Here is a 14,035-nt window from a genome sequence, read left to right as displayed (position 1 = left end):
TCCACATATAACGGATATCATACGATATTTGTCTTTCTCTGTGTGACTTACTTCACTTTTAGTATGATTATCGCTAGGTCCATCCATGTTGCTGATCATTTGAAAGTTTAAATGGGAAAAATTACATGCATTCTATCCCAACCCAGGATAACTGAACAATTTTCACAGGTAGAAAAATAAATCCACTGAACAACAAAACACATTTATATAAATAATAAACAACAATTTGAAAGTAAATTAATAGTACACAAAATGAAGTGTGGTCAGGTATTGTGGACTACACTTTTTTCCTCTCCCTACACTATGTTTTTCAAGAATCAGCCCTCTGGGTGCAGACAGCTGTCTTGCAGTCAGACTGTCTTCTTACCATGAGGCTATAGCCCAGAAGAGGCCCCTCTGGCCAAAAAAGGCTGACCTCCCAAGAGCCTGGGGTCTGGAAACTGAGCCGGTGGCCAGGGTCTGAGATGCTGTGGGTGGCTGTTCCCCAAGCTGACCATCGGGTCCCGTCCGCACTCAGGCACTTATATAAGCGTGTTCGCTGGGATGGCCTCTGACCGAAGCTGTTGTGTCAATGGTGTGGAGAATGTGTCTTTGCTGGAAATGTCAAAATCTCACTTCTCATGTGTATTTGGTGTGTTTCGTAGCCACTCTATGAAAAAGTGACGGCTGAAAGTGGTCCAAGTTTCCAGGCCTCCTTACAGCTGAGGGACCTAAACTGAAAGGCAGTCGGGGAGGCCAGCCTGTAATCTCAGGCCCCCAGCCCTGGCGACCGGGGACCCGCGTGGCCTCCACGGGGCTCAGGGCCTCCTCCATGTCCACCACTCAGGCCGCCACACACAGGGGACCCTGGACGGCGAGGACCCGCGTGGGGCGAGCTCAGCCAGGGTCAGACGTGGAGGCGAGGCCCAGACGTCTTGGCAGGAATTCTGCGGCTTCCCCAAAGCTGAGGTCCCTGTCTGCCCAGCCCGGAGTCTCTGTCATCTCTGGACCCTTGCCCTCTGCCAAGTCACTCCCCTGGGAGCAGGGGCCAGGGCTTGGCCGGGCCCAGACAGCCCCGCTGTTCCCTTCTCTTGCCCCGGGATTCCGGGGCGTGGTCTGTGGGGTCCAGATGGGGATCCTTTAGTCCTTAGCAGAGCCGTGCAGGCATCCGTGATTACATGACCGGGGCTACGGAGCTGTCCGGTGGCAGCTCCTACATGTCCCCTAAGCCCACGCACCACTCCGCTCCCGTGGCCAAAACGCCACTTTGTGAAGCTCAGACTAAGTGAGCAAAACCTGTCTGAGACGTTTAGACCCACAGCGACCCCTGGGCAGTGCGAGAGGCTGGCAGCCGCGGGTGGCGGAGGGCTGTGCCTCCACTCTGGACCCTCAGCCGCTGCAGACTCCACACTCCCTGGCTGCGGTGCCGTGGGAGGGCGAGCTGGCCTCTGGAGCCCTCGGACCCCTGCACCTCGGGCTGGATCCCCCGTTCAGAGTCACCCGCAGCTCCCCTAGATAAGGGCTCAGGAAGCGCGGCCTGAAGGAGCACAGCTGGGGCAGGGCCGGGCTCTTCGTCTCTTCTTTCAGGGAAAATGACCATGCACAGTTTTACCTTGTGTGTTAGAAGCTCACACAAAAGGAAAAGACTCTCCACAGAGCTGCCCCGCACGTGGGCCACCTAGCCCCCCGTCAGGCCACAAAGACACTAAGAATTAGTTCTGGGACTACCAGGCCGCTGACAGGGAGTCTGTCAGAAACTTGTATTTTCAATAAACTTCCCCCCAAATCTGAATGTGTGAAAACTGTATCTCGTTTTAATGTCTTGACTTCTCAGCATCGTTATTAAACACATGATATACCTGCTGGTTCACCAGTGAAGTGCACGTGAGGGTCTCCCAGTGGTTACGTTACCCACAGTCAACCCTCATCCTTCTCCTCATCTCCTCGTTTCTAAACTTCTCAAAGGCCTCTTGGGTCACTTCTGCAGGTCTAGTCTCTTCCTCCATCTCCATGTCCCCAAATCCACCCGTTCTCAACTGCAGTCAAGGCCGGGGCCTTCGGCTCCATCCCGTCCCCTCGGGAGGCCTTCCCTACATCTTGTCGCTTCCCTGGCCGACTCCTCCCAGCCTATTTCAGCCAAACACACTGTCTTCCCTTCCGTCTCCCCGCTCCCCCTGCATCTCTCGCTCTCACGTTTCCCCTACAATTGACGCCACCGTAATGTTCAGAAGTCCCAAGAGCAGGGGTGCAGCCAGAGACACCCCAGGCCGCCCTGTGGCTCTCCTCCCACCCCTGAGCAGCTGGTTTGCTGCCCACGTGACGTCATGATCTGACATGTGTCCCACCGAGTCCTCTGCTGCTTCTCACTCCGGCTGGGAACGAGACTGGGTCATGGAAGCAGCGCTTGTATTGATGGGGGGCCCCTCGTGTTGCCCCCTTTTCCTGAGTCATCTCAGTGGTGCTGGCACTCACTGCACTGCTCTGTCCCCTGTCGCACAGCAAGAAGCAGCAGAGGATGGCTTCCCTAAGGTCGTGTCATAGCGCGTGACCCGGGCGGCTCCACAAACCATGACGAGACCTGCCTTAAACAGCTTCTTTCCGTGAAGACCCCAAATGGCATCTCAGCCTGAGACGCGCACGAGGAAGGACTGTCACGGAGGAGGCTGTGTCCCTGGCCCAGGGGACAAGGCGTCAGCCGGGGTCCCTCTCCTTCCCCCCAGCAGGAGCCCTGCTAGCTCTTTAAAAAAGGGAGAGAGATTCATTTATAGAAAACCTTTTTACAATTTATTTCCTGTTATGAATCTTTAAAGTATAAAAATGAGGCTCTAGCTAAATGCAGGGTTTCAGTGGTGAAATTTTGACCATGTGAACAAATAAATAAATATTTACAGTCTGTCAAAACAAAAGAAGTTTTATCCATCTGTACGAGAAGTTTGTTTAAAAAAAAAAAAATAAATAATTTACAAAAAAATATGGTACATTCTAAATATTCACATCATCATCAACCCACGCCACCGTATTGTTCGGCCAAACACCACCGACACAGAAAACCTACACACTCTTCACAATTGTTACATTTAATGAAGTCTCCCAACACTTCCTTGTCTTGGGAATACAGTTCCACCAAAAAAAGTAAAAAGTGCAGCAAAATGAAAAGAAAAATCAACCTCAAAGGAAGCAACAAATGTAACTTTATCAGACGGCACGAGCAAATGAAGACAAAGTCATGGACCCTCTCCCTACTTGACAGAGGAGTGAAATCGCTATTAACAGGAAGAGGAGAACAGTTTGTCCGCATCAGATCAACAAGACAAAGTCTTCTTCCTAAACCCCTATGTGGAGTGAGATTAACTAATATTTCCTGCAGAAAGGTCATGCAACTTAAAGCAAAAAATAAATCAAACCTGTGTATATGACAATATGACTGATTAAGGGGTATGTCTGCCGAGACAACACTGGTTTATCCTCAGCATTCCAAGTCTTTAAAATCCTATGTACAGCAGATAGATAGCACTAAAAAATATTGAATTAAAGTCACCGGCAACAGTATATATTAAGGTTCCATTATAAACTCTTCATTATTATTTATTTGTTCTATCACATTTTGCAGCATGTTTTATGATGACAACATAATATTATAAAGTCTTGTATTTTGAAGATATTTTGCGGTAACTGTATCTTTATATTATTATATGCTAGTTATATGTTTACTTTTAGATATTATACTTACATAAGTGCTACTTGTCATATTTAAAATAAGTTATTGGTGAACGGAACTGCATTCTATATTCACTTAATAAATATTAGCACAACATTTATAACTGGAACCTTAATGGAATGTGTTACCAAGTTAGGTAAAAGCAATCCGTCCATAGTTTCAAAGCCTAGAATAGGGATTAGATGCCAAAATGCATTTGCTGATTTGTTTGTCTGCTGACTCCTCCCCAGCAGCTGGGAAAGGAGCTCCAGCGAGGATTCTAGGGATCAGACTGCGGAATCAAGTGACAACTGGCCACGAGTTCTCTCAGGTCCACAATGGCTGGAGGGGCCAACCACGGTGACAGCACTTCGCTCGGTTAAGCCCTCACATAGACGAGGCTTTGCCAGGCCCACGACTGGACCCACATTAGAGCCATTTTGCCAGGATATTCCTTCTTTGATGAGACAGCCTCAGTGAGGGCTTCCATTGTAGGACAAGAGAGTGGGGGAGGGGTATTCATTTATTCCCATAATTATTTTTGATGTTCCAATTAGTTACTTGACATCCCACATACGTGACTGGTATCTCCTGACCTCTTTCTGATAATGGCATTACTTCAGACTTGAGTTGACCCTTCTTTATAATTGACCTAAGAGGATTTGGGTGCTCTCGCACCAAACTTAAAGCACTGGAAGTAGTGTAGCAATATTAAGCATAAATGCTTAATTTATGATAATTGCTTATACACAATATTCCCTTCAACTCCATATACACATAAATAAAATAAGTACTTACATTTCATATGTAAACGTCATTCTTTTTAAGCACACAAGAGAAAACAAGGTAATATCATGCTCGATTTTCACTCCACATAAAGTCTCATGGATCATCAAACTGTTTTTCCTGTAGTGGGTTGGATGTTCATTTTTCGTTTCCATTAATATTCATCCTCTGAAGGCACGTGGGCTTGGGTTGATGACAGGAGGTGAAGAACCACTCGACGTTGGGGTCAAGGACAGGAGGTCTGCTAGAGAGAAGCTGGGAGAACTGGGATGGACTGAGGTGTCTGGGTAACAGCGTCTACAGTACTTTGCTGGAAATACAGCAAATCTTGTTCAGACATCTGCAAAACACAGTGAACAGAATTTGGGAGATTGGACCATGCATTTTATTTTGCTTTATTTTGTTTAACTATAACCTAAATATCACTATTTCTATTTTTAAAAAAAAGGTTTCCACAATATGGATGGATGTGTGAATGGTTGAATGAATGGATGGATGGTGGATGGATGGATGGATGGATGGATGGATAAATGGAAGGATGGATGGATGGATGGGTGGGTGCATGGATGGAATGAAGGATAGGGAAAAGAACACTTCACCAGAATCAAGAAGACAAATCAACACTCTTGTTGTGTGATTTTTGAGCAGCATCTCTGAGCCTTACTTACCTTATCTGTAGAATAGGGATATTTTCATATCTACATGAAGACACAGGCTTAGACCACATAGAAGCCAAGTTCCCTTCCAGATCTATAATATTTTGATTCGAATATGCTCCTAGAGTGATAACTAAAGAGAACCTTTCCCCCATCCTTCCTTCCTTTTCTCCTTCTTTCTTTCCTTCCTTCCTTCCTTCTTTCCTTCCTTCCTTTCTTTCTTTTTTTCTAGCAAAGATAGCAATCTAAAATGTCATTAAGGGCCCAGAAGGTGTAGAAAATATAAAAAGCTATGGGATAGAGTAGAGTGGGACAAGTAGAGCCTGTGAATAACTTAAAAGTGTTTGTCCTACCAAAGACATTCACACTGAATTTAAAACAAACAAACTGACAGACAAAACCAACTCAAGCTGACCAAAACAAAACATCTGCCTGACAGGCCACCAGCTTATTTCCCTGATGTGTAGCTTTTGTAAAAGGAAAAGTAAAATATGTGTTCCTTCCCCATCCTCTGTGCCACTCAAGGCCCCAATGAATAATGTTCTCACACCCACCTCTGCATTCATATTTCAGGTCCGAGAAGTAGACCATTTCTTGAGAGAAGACAAACAGACCCAGCCGCCCACCAGCGTAGGTTTGGTCATAGATGGGTCCTGAGTCCGCCATGACCTGTTTTCCTTCATGCACTAAGACTCTGAAAACAGGGAAAAAGGAGAAAGAAAGAGAATGTCAGCTCTTTGAAGCACATTCACCAGAGGGCAGGAGGTCAGTCTTCTCCTCACGAGGCTGGCCAAGAGTAACGCAGCACCACCCCAGAGCCCTCCTTCTTCCCCATGACTCACTGACAATCACCCACCCAAGCATCCAAGTCGTCTCCACCTTCAGGAGTCATGGAACAGTTTAGTGGAGTCAGGAGGCCCCTCCCTCTGCCTAACCCTAACTCTAAGGCTCCCCCGTGTCAGCAAGCTCCTGGCCTTCACACTGCACTAAAGCCACGAGCTCACCTGCTTCCTCCCCACAAACTGTGAGCTGTGTGATAGCAAGGACCAGGTTCCACCCTACACGTACAGATGCACTAAAGCTTCCCTGGTAGGAGAAGAGTGAATAAACAGGGACACTCCACAGAAACATCACACCCCTGGCACCAGCCTGCACCTCCCCTTCTAAGACGTGCTTGTTGTCACCGAGGACACGCACACACTCCTGGTGAAGAATCAGACTGGCTCATGCTCGTAGTGACTAAGTTTAACTTTGCAAAAAGTTTAAATTTAAATCATCCGTATTTCATTTTATAAAATTAGAAATTGTCCCAGCTTAAAAAAAAAAAAAAGTTGATTACAAATGCTGTCATGCCAAGAGAACAAAATTCTGTTGGACTGATTTGCCAAAGTTTTGTTCAAGATGTGTTTTAAATTCAGCCATTCACAATATCAGAAATAAATAGGAACCTGTGCACCAAAGAAATCACATGCTAATTCACAAAGATGCAGTTATTTTAACTGCACTTTCCCTCCCATGCCCATAACGTTCATTAGGAGGAGAGATGCTTATCACCTTCTGGGTTATTTTAACAAGTTTGATTTTTCTTCTCTTCAACAGTTTTGTTTTTGCTTTTTGCTTTTTTAAAAAACGTGAAGAAGATGCTGGACAGAAAAGAGAAGGCACTTAAAGTGGAAGAATCCAGGGGACAGCGTACAAATTAGAACCCACTTTGGCTTGTTTCTCTGTTAGTGTTCTAACTTGCCATCCAGTGGAAAGATGTTCTTGGAATGTGAAAATTACTTCGTAGAAACACAGCTGCTACTGAGCTACCCTCTCACCTACCTTATGTAACCTGTCTTAGGTCTGTGGGTCAGATGCCACCTGTAGGCAGTGTAGTCCTTCCAGCCAATATTTTTGGGGTCATGCCATAACGTGCGAACCTGAGGAAAAACATCACTTGTGAGTATAATTGGCACCCTGAGTCTTAACCACAGTTTTACGGCACAAAGGGGGGAGACGAAAACATTACTCTGCTAAGTAATCCCTATGGCTCCTGCTGCCACATCTACCTCCAATATATTTCATATTATAAATCTCTAGCATGAGCAAAATCCACTGATAGGCAACAATGGAGTTCAGCGCAAAGAGCACAGGCATTTGGGCCAAGTCACAGATTCTCTGCTTCCTCAACGTGGGACCTTGGGCGAAACACTTAAACTTTTGAAACCCTGTTCTCCCTATTTCTGTAAGGGAGTACACCTACGTTTCATGTGCAAGAGGATTACCAATTGTGTTTATAAAATCACCAGGCCTGGCATCTTTAATAAGTGAGGTACCCAATAACAGATTATTAAAAGCACCGTGACTTGAGGTAAAATGAACAAAAACCGAGGTGGGGGTACTTTTGCAATGGGCAGGTACTGCTCTCCTGAAAGCCCAAAGCAGCTGCCGGCCTCAGTCAGAAGAGCCTGTCCTCCTCACCTGTCCCTCTGTGTTCCCCGTGTGCCACAGGGCGTTCCTCAGGTGCTCGCCTGTCCCCGTGGTGGAGTTCACCACCTTGAGGGACACCCCTGAGTAGCCGTACGCCCGGGTGGGCTGGTCTTCCCAGTAGGTCTGAGTGACCTGCTTCCACATCACCACGTAGAAGCGGCTGCTGGACTGGTAGCCAAAGACGAAGCCCGCGTAGTCGTCGTCGCGGTCGGTGTTGACGTAGAATGTGCCGCTGAAGTCCACCGACCCAAACTCATCAAAGCCTGGGGGCCAGAGGGAACATCTGGTCACAAAACCAAGTCAGAAACAGCCCTTTAGGGAATTCCTGGATGAGCCCGGGGACCACTGGATGCAGGTGGAAAGAGGCTCTCCTCTCCCATCTAAATCAGGGTCTGTTCCTGTGGGATTAACACCACTTGTGGAATTTCATCTCTTTAGATCCCACTTACAGAGTTATGGCAGAGCTTCACCACCCTAGGTAACAATTTACAGACCAAGTCCATAAAACGAAATGGCTTGCTGAATATTAAATCGCGGAGAATCTGGAGAGGCAAATAAGTGCTTCCCCAGGTTCTCCCGTTAAAAATATTTAGGCAGATGGTTTTACAAACCAAGGGAGGATGGGGGCTACCAGAAAGACCCACTGCTCCTGTCCACTCAGTCTTAAAGGGCAGCCCACGTGCTCCGTGGGCACCTTGCAGGCAGGAACCGGAAGTGGCGGTGCGTATTCTAAGGCTCACCAACAGCGATGCCAGGGTCGGAGTTGGCCGTCTGCACCAGCTCTTTGCCTTGATGGCGAATGACCCAGTTGGGATCGATCTGAGTGGTGCCCTTGGGGTCCAGGTGGACCATCTGGAAGTTCCGGAAGTCCGTCTCACTGATGGCGTGGTTCTCAGGACACACGTCGTCAATATCGGGGATGTTGTCATTGTCAAAGTCGTCTTTGCAAGCATCACCACGCCCATCACCTGCCACCAAGGACAAGCAGAGAAACACGCAAAGTAAGGGTCTGCTGTCCGCCTCTCTGTGTCTGAGAAAACTTAGCACGTGATTCTCTGAAAATTCAAGGCTAGGCGCTTGGCAGCATTTCCTGGACCAGCGCCTGTAATCTCTGACATTTCACCCCAACGCTGCGAGGAGTCTGGATGCTCTTTTCAAAACGTCGCTGTGATAAGCCCTGCAGCAAAGCACGCCATAATCCAGTTCCTGTAGAGTCATTTCTCACTTCCTTCTGAACTTGAAACTGGGGGTACAAAACCTGAACGCTGCCAAGTGAAATCAAGCTGAATTTCCAGCTTTTTCCTCTGATAGTCTTCAGAACCTCTACTATTACCTAAATCACCCCTGCCTGTAATCTGTTTGGCACTGAAAGCAGAACTCTTTCATGAAAAATGATTTCCCTAGGGAGATGTGGACTTCTGTTTTTTGGAAGCATCTTGTCAAATTTTCTAATGAGGTGGGGATGCGGCCATGGGGCTGTGGACCAGCCTGGCACACAGAGAGATGCCTGCTGAGACCTTCACGGCCGTGCAGTTCATGGTAATAGTGACGATCCAGATGACCACTGACCACTGCAATTAGGCCATTGCAGTGCCTACTGCTTTAGAAGGAGACAAAGACACCAAGTTCAACCGAATTTCCATCACATCCTTCAAACTATCCTTCAGTTCTGTTCAGCAACACACATCCACGCACTGGGTGACAGGCACACACTCACGCAAAAAGGAGCTTCCAAAACCCCTAAGACATCCCTGAGCACGCCAGCCTTGCCTCCATCCCAGCCTCCCTCCTGGTAAAAGGCTGCTCGGTAGCCAGCAAGCGCCCCCAAGCCCCGTTGTGGGGACTGAAGCCATCTGTCCTCCTGTCAAGAATGAGTTCTGTGCTGCTCTCGGGGTGCGGGGGGTGGTCCTTGGAGCTGCCCTTCAGTCAGTGAGTCGCCACGTGCCTCTGGGTCGTGTGGGCTCAAATACCCCACACCCCGTCTCATCCACGGTGGATGTGTATCCTCCAGGCAGCACCCGGTCAGCCAGGATTGCACCCACAGGCTCCAGCAGATGCCAGAGGACAACCAAGCCACCACTGAGCCCAGCTGCTCACCTGCCACGTTACCTGCCGCGCTACCTGAGACTCTGACCCGTCCTGTGTCCCTGCTCCCTCCAGATCCTGTTCTCATGGACCACTTACTCACGTCAGCAGTCGGGCTACATACTTCTTTTTCCCGGCATTTCGCGCTCCTGCCACCTCTCTGCCTCTGCGGGGCGGCTGTCACGGGACCTACCATCTGAGTCCTCCTGGTCGGGGTTGGCCACCAGCCGGCAGTTGTCCCTGTCATCGGGGACCCCGTCGTTGTCATCGTCCGAGTCGCAGGCGTCCCCCTTGCCGTCGTGGTCGTGGTCAGCCTGGTTGGCGTTGGAGATGTAGGGGCAGTTGTCCTGGTTGTTTTGGTGGCCGTCCTCATCGATGTCTTCGTTGTTGTCACACTGGTCTCCCACGAGGTCATTGTCCATGTCGGTCTGGGAGACAGAGTTCGGGGAGAGCAGCATTGGGCATCCATCCCGTGAAACAGATGCCAGGTTGAAAGTCGCCAAGGACACGTGGCCTGTACCCCCTCGCTCCCAACGTGAGCCGTGACCGCAGAGAGGAAACGGCCTCCAGAACCGGGACTGAAGTCCAGGGATCTCTCCATCCTAACCCACCTCCCTACGGGGATTCACTTTCTTTAAGGAAGACTGGAAAGAATTAGCTGCAACAGAATCAAGTCCTTTCTGACAACATCTGCTGCAACACGTTCTAGGAACTACATCAGTATGTTATGTTCTCACCGTGTCTTCCAAAGGCAAATCTGGAAAAGCAGCCAATTCCTATGTTTGCATCAGGGAAATACGGAGATAATTAGATGAAGACTCTCTCCTTTCAGACGGTGGGACAAAGGCCCCCACTCATCTGGCCAGTGGCCATGGAGATACGAGTCATGCTCAGACCTGAGTTCAATGTTTTCAATTACAATGATTGAAAAGCCTGTGTTGTCGCGTCCTGGCAGATGGATGGAAAGCTGCAAAGCCATGCATGTTCTGTGACTGAGAAGCTCCTCCACCCCCGCTGCTCTTAGCCACACCTGATCAGTCATCGGTCAATTACCTGGTCTGGGTTGTGCACCAGGGGGCAGTTGTCACAGTGATCGCCCACACCGTCCCCATCGGTGTCCCTCTGGTCAGTGTTGTAGACGTAGGGACAGTTGTCTCGCTCATTGAAGACATCTGTAGGATTCAGGGGAAAAACGGAAGTATACGGAGTTTAGAAAAGGCACGTTGCTCTTCCTATGGCAGTAAGCAACTTACGGCCAAACTTTTGTTTAATAAAAAATGATCTAAGAAATCATAAAATGTAGAGATTATTAGATTCATGGCAGATTTCCCATTAAACTTAAAATTCCCTCAGTTTGAAGCAGAACCAACTCTCGGAGGTCTCTGGAGGACAATACACACGGGGGGCTGACGAGTGAGTCATCACAGTGTAAACACGCTGACTATCTGCCCTAACATCCATTCAGGAAATTCGCCTCGCTGATCAGCTTCCGGGGCTCCAGTGCCTCATCTGTTCCCTGCGTTAGCAGGAAAATAACAATGGCAGAGACTGACAGGGGGTTTAGCTACAGTGCCTTATACCCAGAAATCTGAAAATAGATAATGAATTTCATCAACTTTGGGGTTATGAAAACTGAGTTAACAGTAATCAGGCTCGAAGGGCAAAGCAAAACCTCACAAATCAGTGAGTCAGCAGGAAAGCTTGAGCCAGGCTAGGCAGCTGTCTTATCCTGGCAGATGGGGAGGTCCTGGCAGGTGGGGGGAGCCAGGGGGCGAGGCAGTGAGAAAGGACCCCTGAGATATGCAGGGGGTCAGACCTCACAGACGGAGGATTGGAGGAGATGCCCGGCTGCTGGAAAGCCCTAGAGAGCAGCACGGCCAGACGCTGTCTTGGCGCCGGTGGAAGATGGTCAGTGTGATGCCAAGTTACACCAAGAAAATAGCCAGGAGACAAATGCAGGTGGGGGTGGGTGGGCGGAGTCAGAGGGAGTGGGTGTGAGTCTGTCCGAGCTGCTTCCTGAGCGTCAGACACCCAGGGCGAGGCCGTGCCGTGAGGTGTAGAGCTTGTGCCCGCGGCACTGGCATCTAGGGTTAAATAACCTGGTGGTGTCGCAGGTTTCTGAAGTCCGGGGATACCTGGAACCCCTCGGGGAGGCTTTGCAATGAATGATTCAATGAATGGCTAGAAATACAGCGTGGAGGGAAATGGGAGGGAACACAGGAGAGACAAAGCTGTCCTCAGGCCTTTCTCAGAAGCACGGCTGGGTCAGGACAGGGAACCGGGTTCCGGGGGCTGTGAACAGAGGTGGACCTGAGAGAAGACACCAGGACTGGGCACAAGGACACAGGGCAAGAGCTCGGGGTCAGGAAAAGAAGGTGACAAACGCGTAGTTTTCCAAAGGGGGGTCCTGAGGCCGGCGACCCCTTCCAGGAACCCAAGGGGACATGGGGCCGAACGAGGCTGGGCCCCTGCGAGCCAAGCGTCATGAATCACGTTGTCTCGTGTTAGTGCACGGGTGAAGCTGGGCTTATGCGGTAACACAGAATAAAGCATGGGGTCTGGGAGCTCCGCCGACCGCGAGCCCTGAAGCGCGTCGGGAGGACGCGGGACTGACCGTCCCCATCGATGTCCACGGAGCAGGCGTCGCCCTCCCCATTGCTGTCCGTGTCGATCTGCGCTAGGTTGTGCACGTAGGGGCAGTTGTCACAGCGGTCCCCGACCTCGTCTTTGTCGTAGTCAAACTGACGTGGGTTGAAGACAAGCTGGCAGTTGTCCTAGAGAGAAAGCGAGGGAAGAATTTAAGAAATAGGGTAGGGATGTTTGCTGAATTGCTTCTAAAATGGCTTAGCACTTACAGGCTATGTGTTCAAAGTAGATCAAGAGAATCAAGGTAGCGATAAAGTGTCGGCAAAGGTAGCCCTTGCTGACACTTTCTTGATATCAAATAATTTTATAATTATTTATGCATCTGTCCCTGTGAAAAATTTTGATAGCCAAGGTGATCTGGGACATATTTCATGGTGAGGATAGAAACATAAATGTCAAGGGAATGAACGAATGAATGAGTTAATGGATCAATGGAAGCCAGATGCAGTAAACCTGTGAATAAGAAGTTGGCCTCTCTATCTCTGCTAGTGCTGAATTAGGATTAACATGTCAGATCACTTATGTCTGCAACACTTCTCCCGGGAAATGGTAACATCTAAATTCTGCCCTAAAGGCAGGGAGTGGCAACATCACTCATGCCACGCAACCGCCATCGCTGGCGCCCGCCCCAGAAGCAGAGGGGATGAGTCCCTTTTATGCAGTTCAAGGTAAACTAAACCACTGAAAGCGCTTCTGGCAGAGCACCCCAGGCGGCTCCATGCTCTGGCTGCCTCGTCTGCTTGTGCGAAGGACAGACGTTCCCCGTTGGTGACTTTCCGTTACTCGCGCAGGAGCGCTAAACCCGGCGGCAGTTCACGGGGGCCGCTGGGTGCAGGGCACCGCGCTCCCCCTGCTCCTGACCCCGAGGGCGCGTGCTCAGGCCGAGTGGCCCCACCTTCTCATCGCTGACGCCGTCGTTGTCGTCGTCATCGTCGCAGGCGTCCCCGATGCCATCCTTGTCAAAGTCTTCTTGCCCAGAGTTAGGCAGGAGGGGGCAGTTGTCCTGCGAGCAGAGGAAGCAGGCCAGTTACAGAAACATTCCCAAGAGCGCCCTTCTTTCAGATGAGATCATGAGGGCGGAGCCAGCGACATCAACGCCAGGCCCCTGTCCTCGTGGGAGCAGGAGAACGGAGACCTCGCGGCGGGGCCGGGGGCCCCGCGTTTCCCCGCAGATGCTGCTCTAGCACCAACATCGCCACCGCCAGGGAGTTGAGGCAAAAGAAGCCTGTGTCCTGAGCTCGGGATCCCTGTACGCAGCTGAACAACTGCGGGAACCAGGAAAGAATGAAAATACAGGACAGGGCAGAGCCCCCCGTCCCATTGCTTCCCACAAACTCCAAGCATCCATCCAAGAGCCAAGGTCATAAACCTTCAGCCCTCACTAGCCAACAGGTGGCCTAGAGTCTCTGTTCAGGAACCGAGGCCCAGAGCCTCAAACCACCTCCCTGATTCAGCTCTGCCCAAGAAGTGGAGAATTCCCATAACGGGGGAAAAAAGTCATTTTGTTTCAGTTCAATGATATAAGGACTCAAACCCGAGCTGTACAGACACTGCAGCCTGAGGGAGCTGGAAACACCAGGAGAGGGTCCACGTGAAGGTGTTTCGATGCCATTAACACAGGTGTCCCAGAAGCCCCAGGGGTTCAAGGGGGGCAGGGGTCTGCTCAGAAGCACCAGCCCAGGGCCATGTCTGGAGCCAAGTTTCAACTCCAGCC

General features: G+C 49.8%; 1 protein-coding gene across 3 annotated transcripts in view; it reads right to left on the bottom strand.

The window, feature by feature from the left end:
- Positions 1 to 3,147: 3,147 nt before the first annotated feature.
- THBS2 (thrombospondin 2) overlaps positions 3,148 to 14,035 on the bottom strand; it is a 28,262-nt gene continuing 17,374 nt past the window's right edge. For all 3 annotated transcript variants that reach the window (XM_059940818.1, XM_059940822.1, XM_059940821.1), the window contains 9 exons: positions 13,217 to 13,324; positions 12,290 to 12,449; positions 10,729 to 10,847; positions 9,869 to 10,103; positions 8,331 to 8,558; positions 7,582 to 7,853; positions 6,943 to 7,040; positions 5,673 to 5,812; positions 3,148 to 4,802 (listed from right to left, as the gene is read on the bottom strand). In XM_059940818.1, the coding sequence (XP_059796801.1) occupies positions 4,795 to 4,802; positions 5,673 to 5,812; positions 6,943 to 7,040; positions 7,582 to 7,853; positions 8,331 to 8,558; positions 9,869 to 10,103; positions 10,729 to 10,847; positions 12,290 to 12,449; positions 13,217 to 13,324 (1,368 nt within the window). In that variant the 3' untranslated portion in view covers positions 3,148 to 4,794. The remainder of the gene's footprint in view (positions 4,803 to 5,672; positions 5,813 to 6,942; positions 7,041 to 7,581; positions 7,854 to 8,330; positions 8,559 to 9,868; positions 10,104 to 10,728; positions 10,848 to 12,289; positions 12,450 to 13,216; positions 13,325 to 14,035) is intronic.

Source organism: Balaenoptera ricei, chromosome 12 (assembly GCF_028023285.1).
Source record: "Balaenoptera ricei isolate mBalRic1 chromosome 12, mBalRic1.hap2, whole genome shotgun sequence".
Taxonomy (NCBI): domain Eukaryota; kingdom Metazoa; phylum Chordata; class Mammalia; order Artiodactyla; family Balaenopteridae; genus Balaenoptera; species Balaenoptera ricei.
This window is presented reverse-complemented; position numbering and strand designations above follow the sequence as displayed.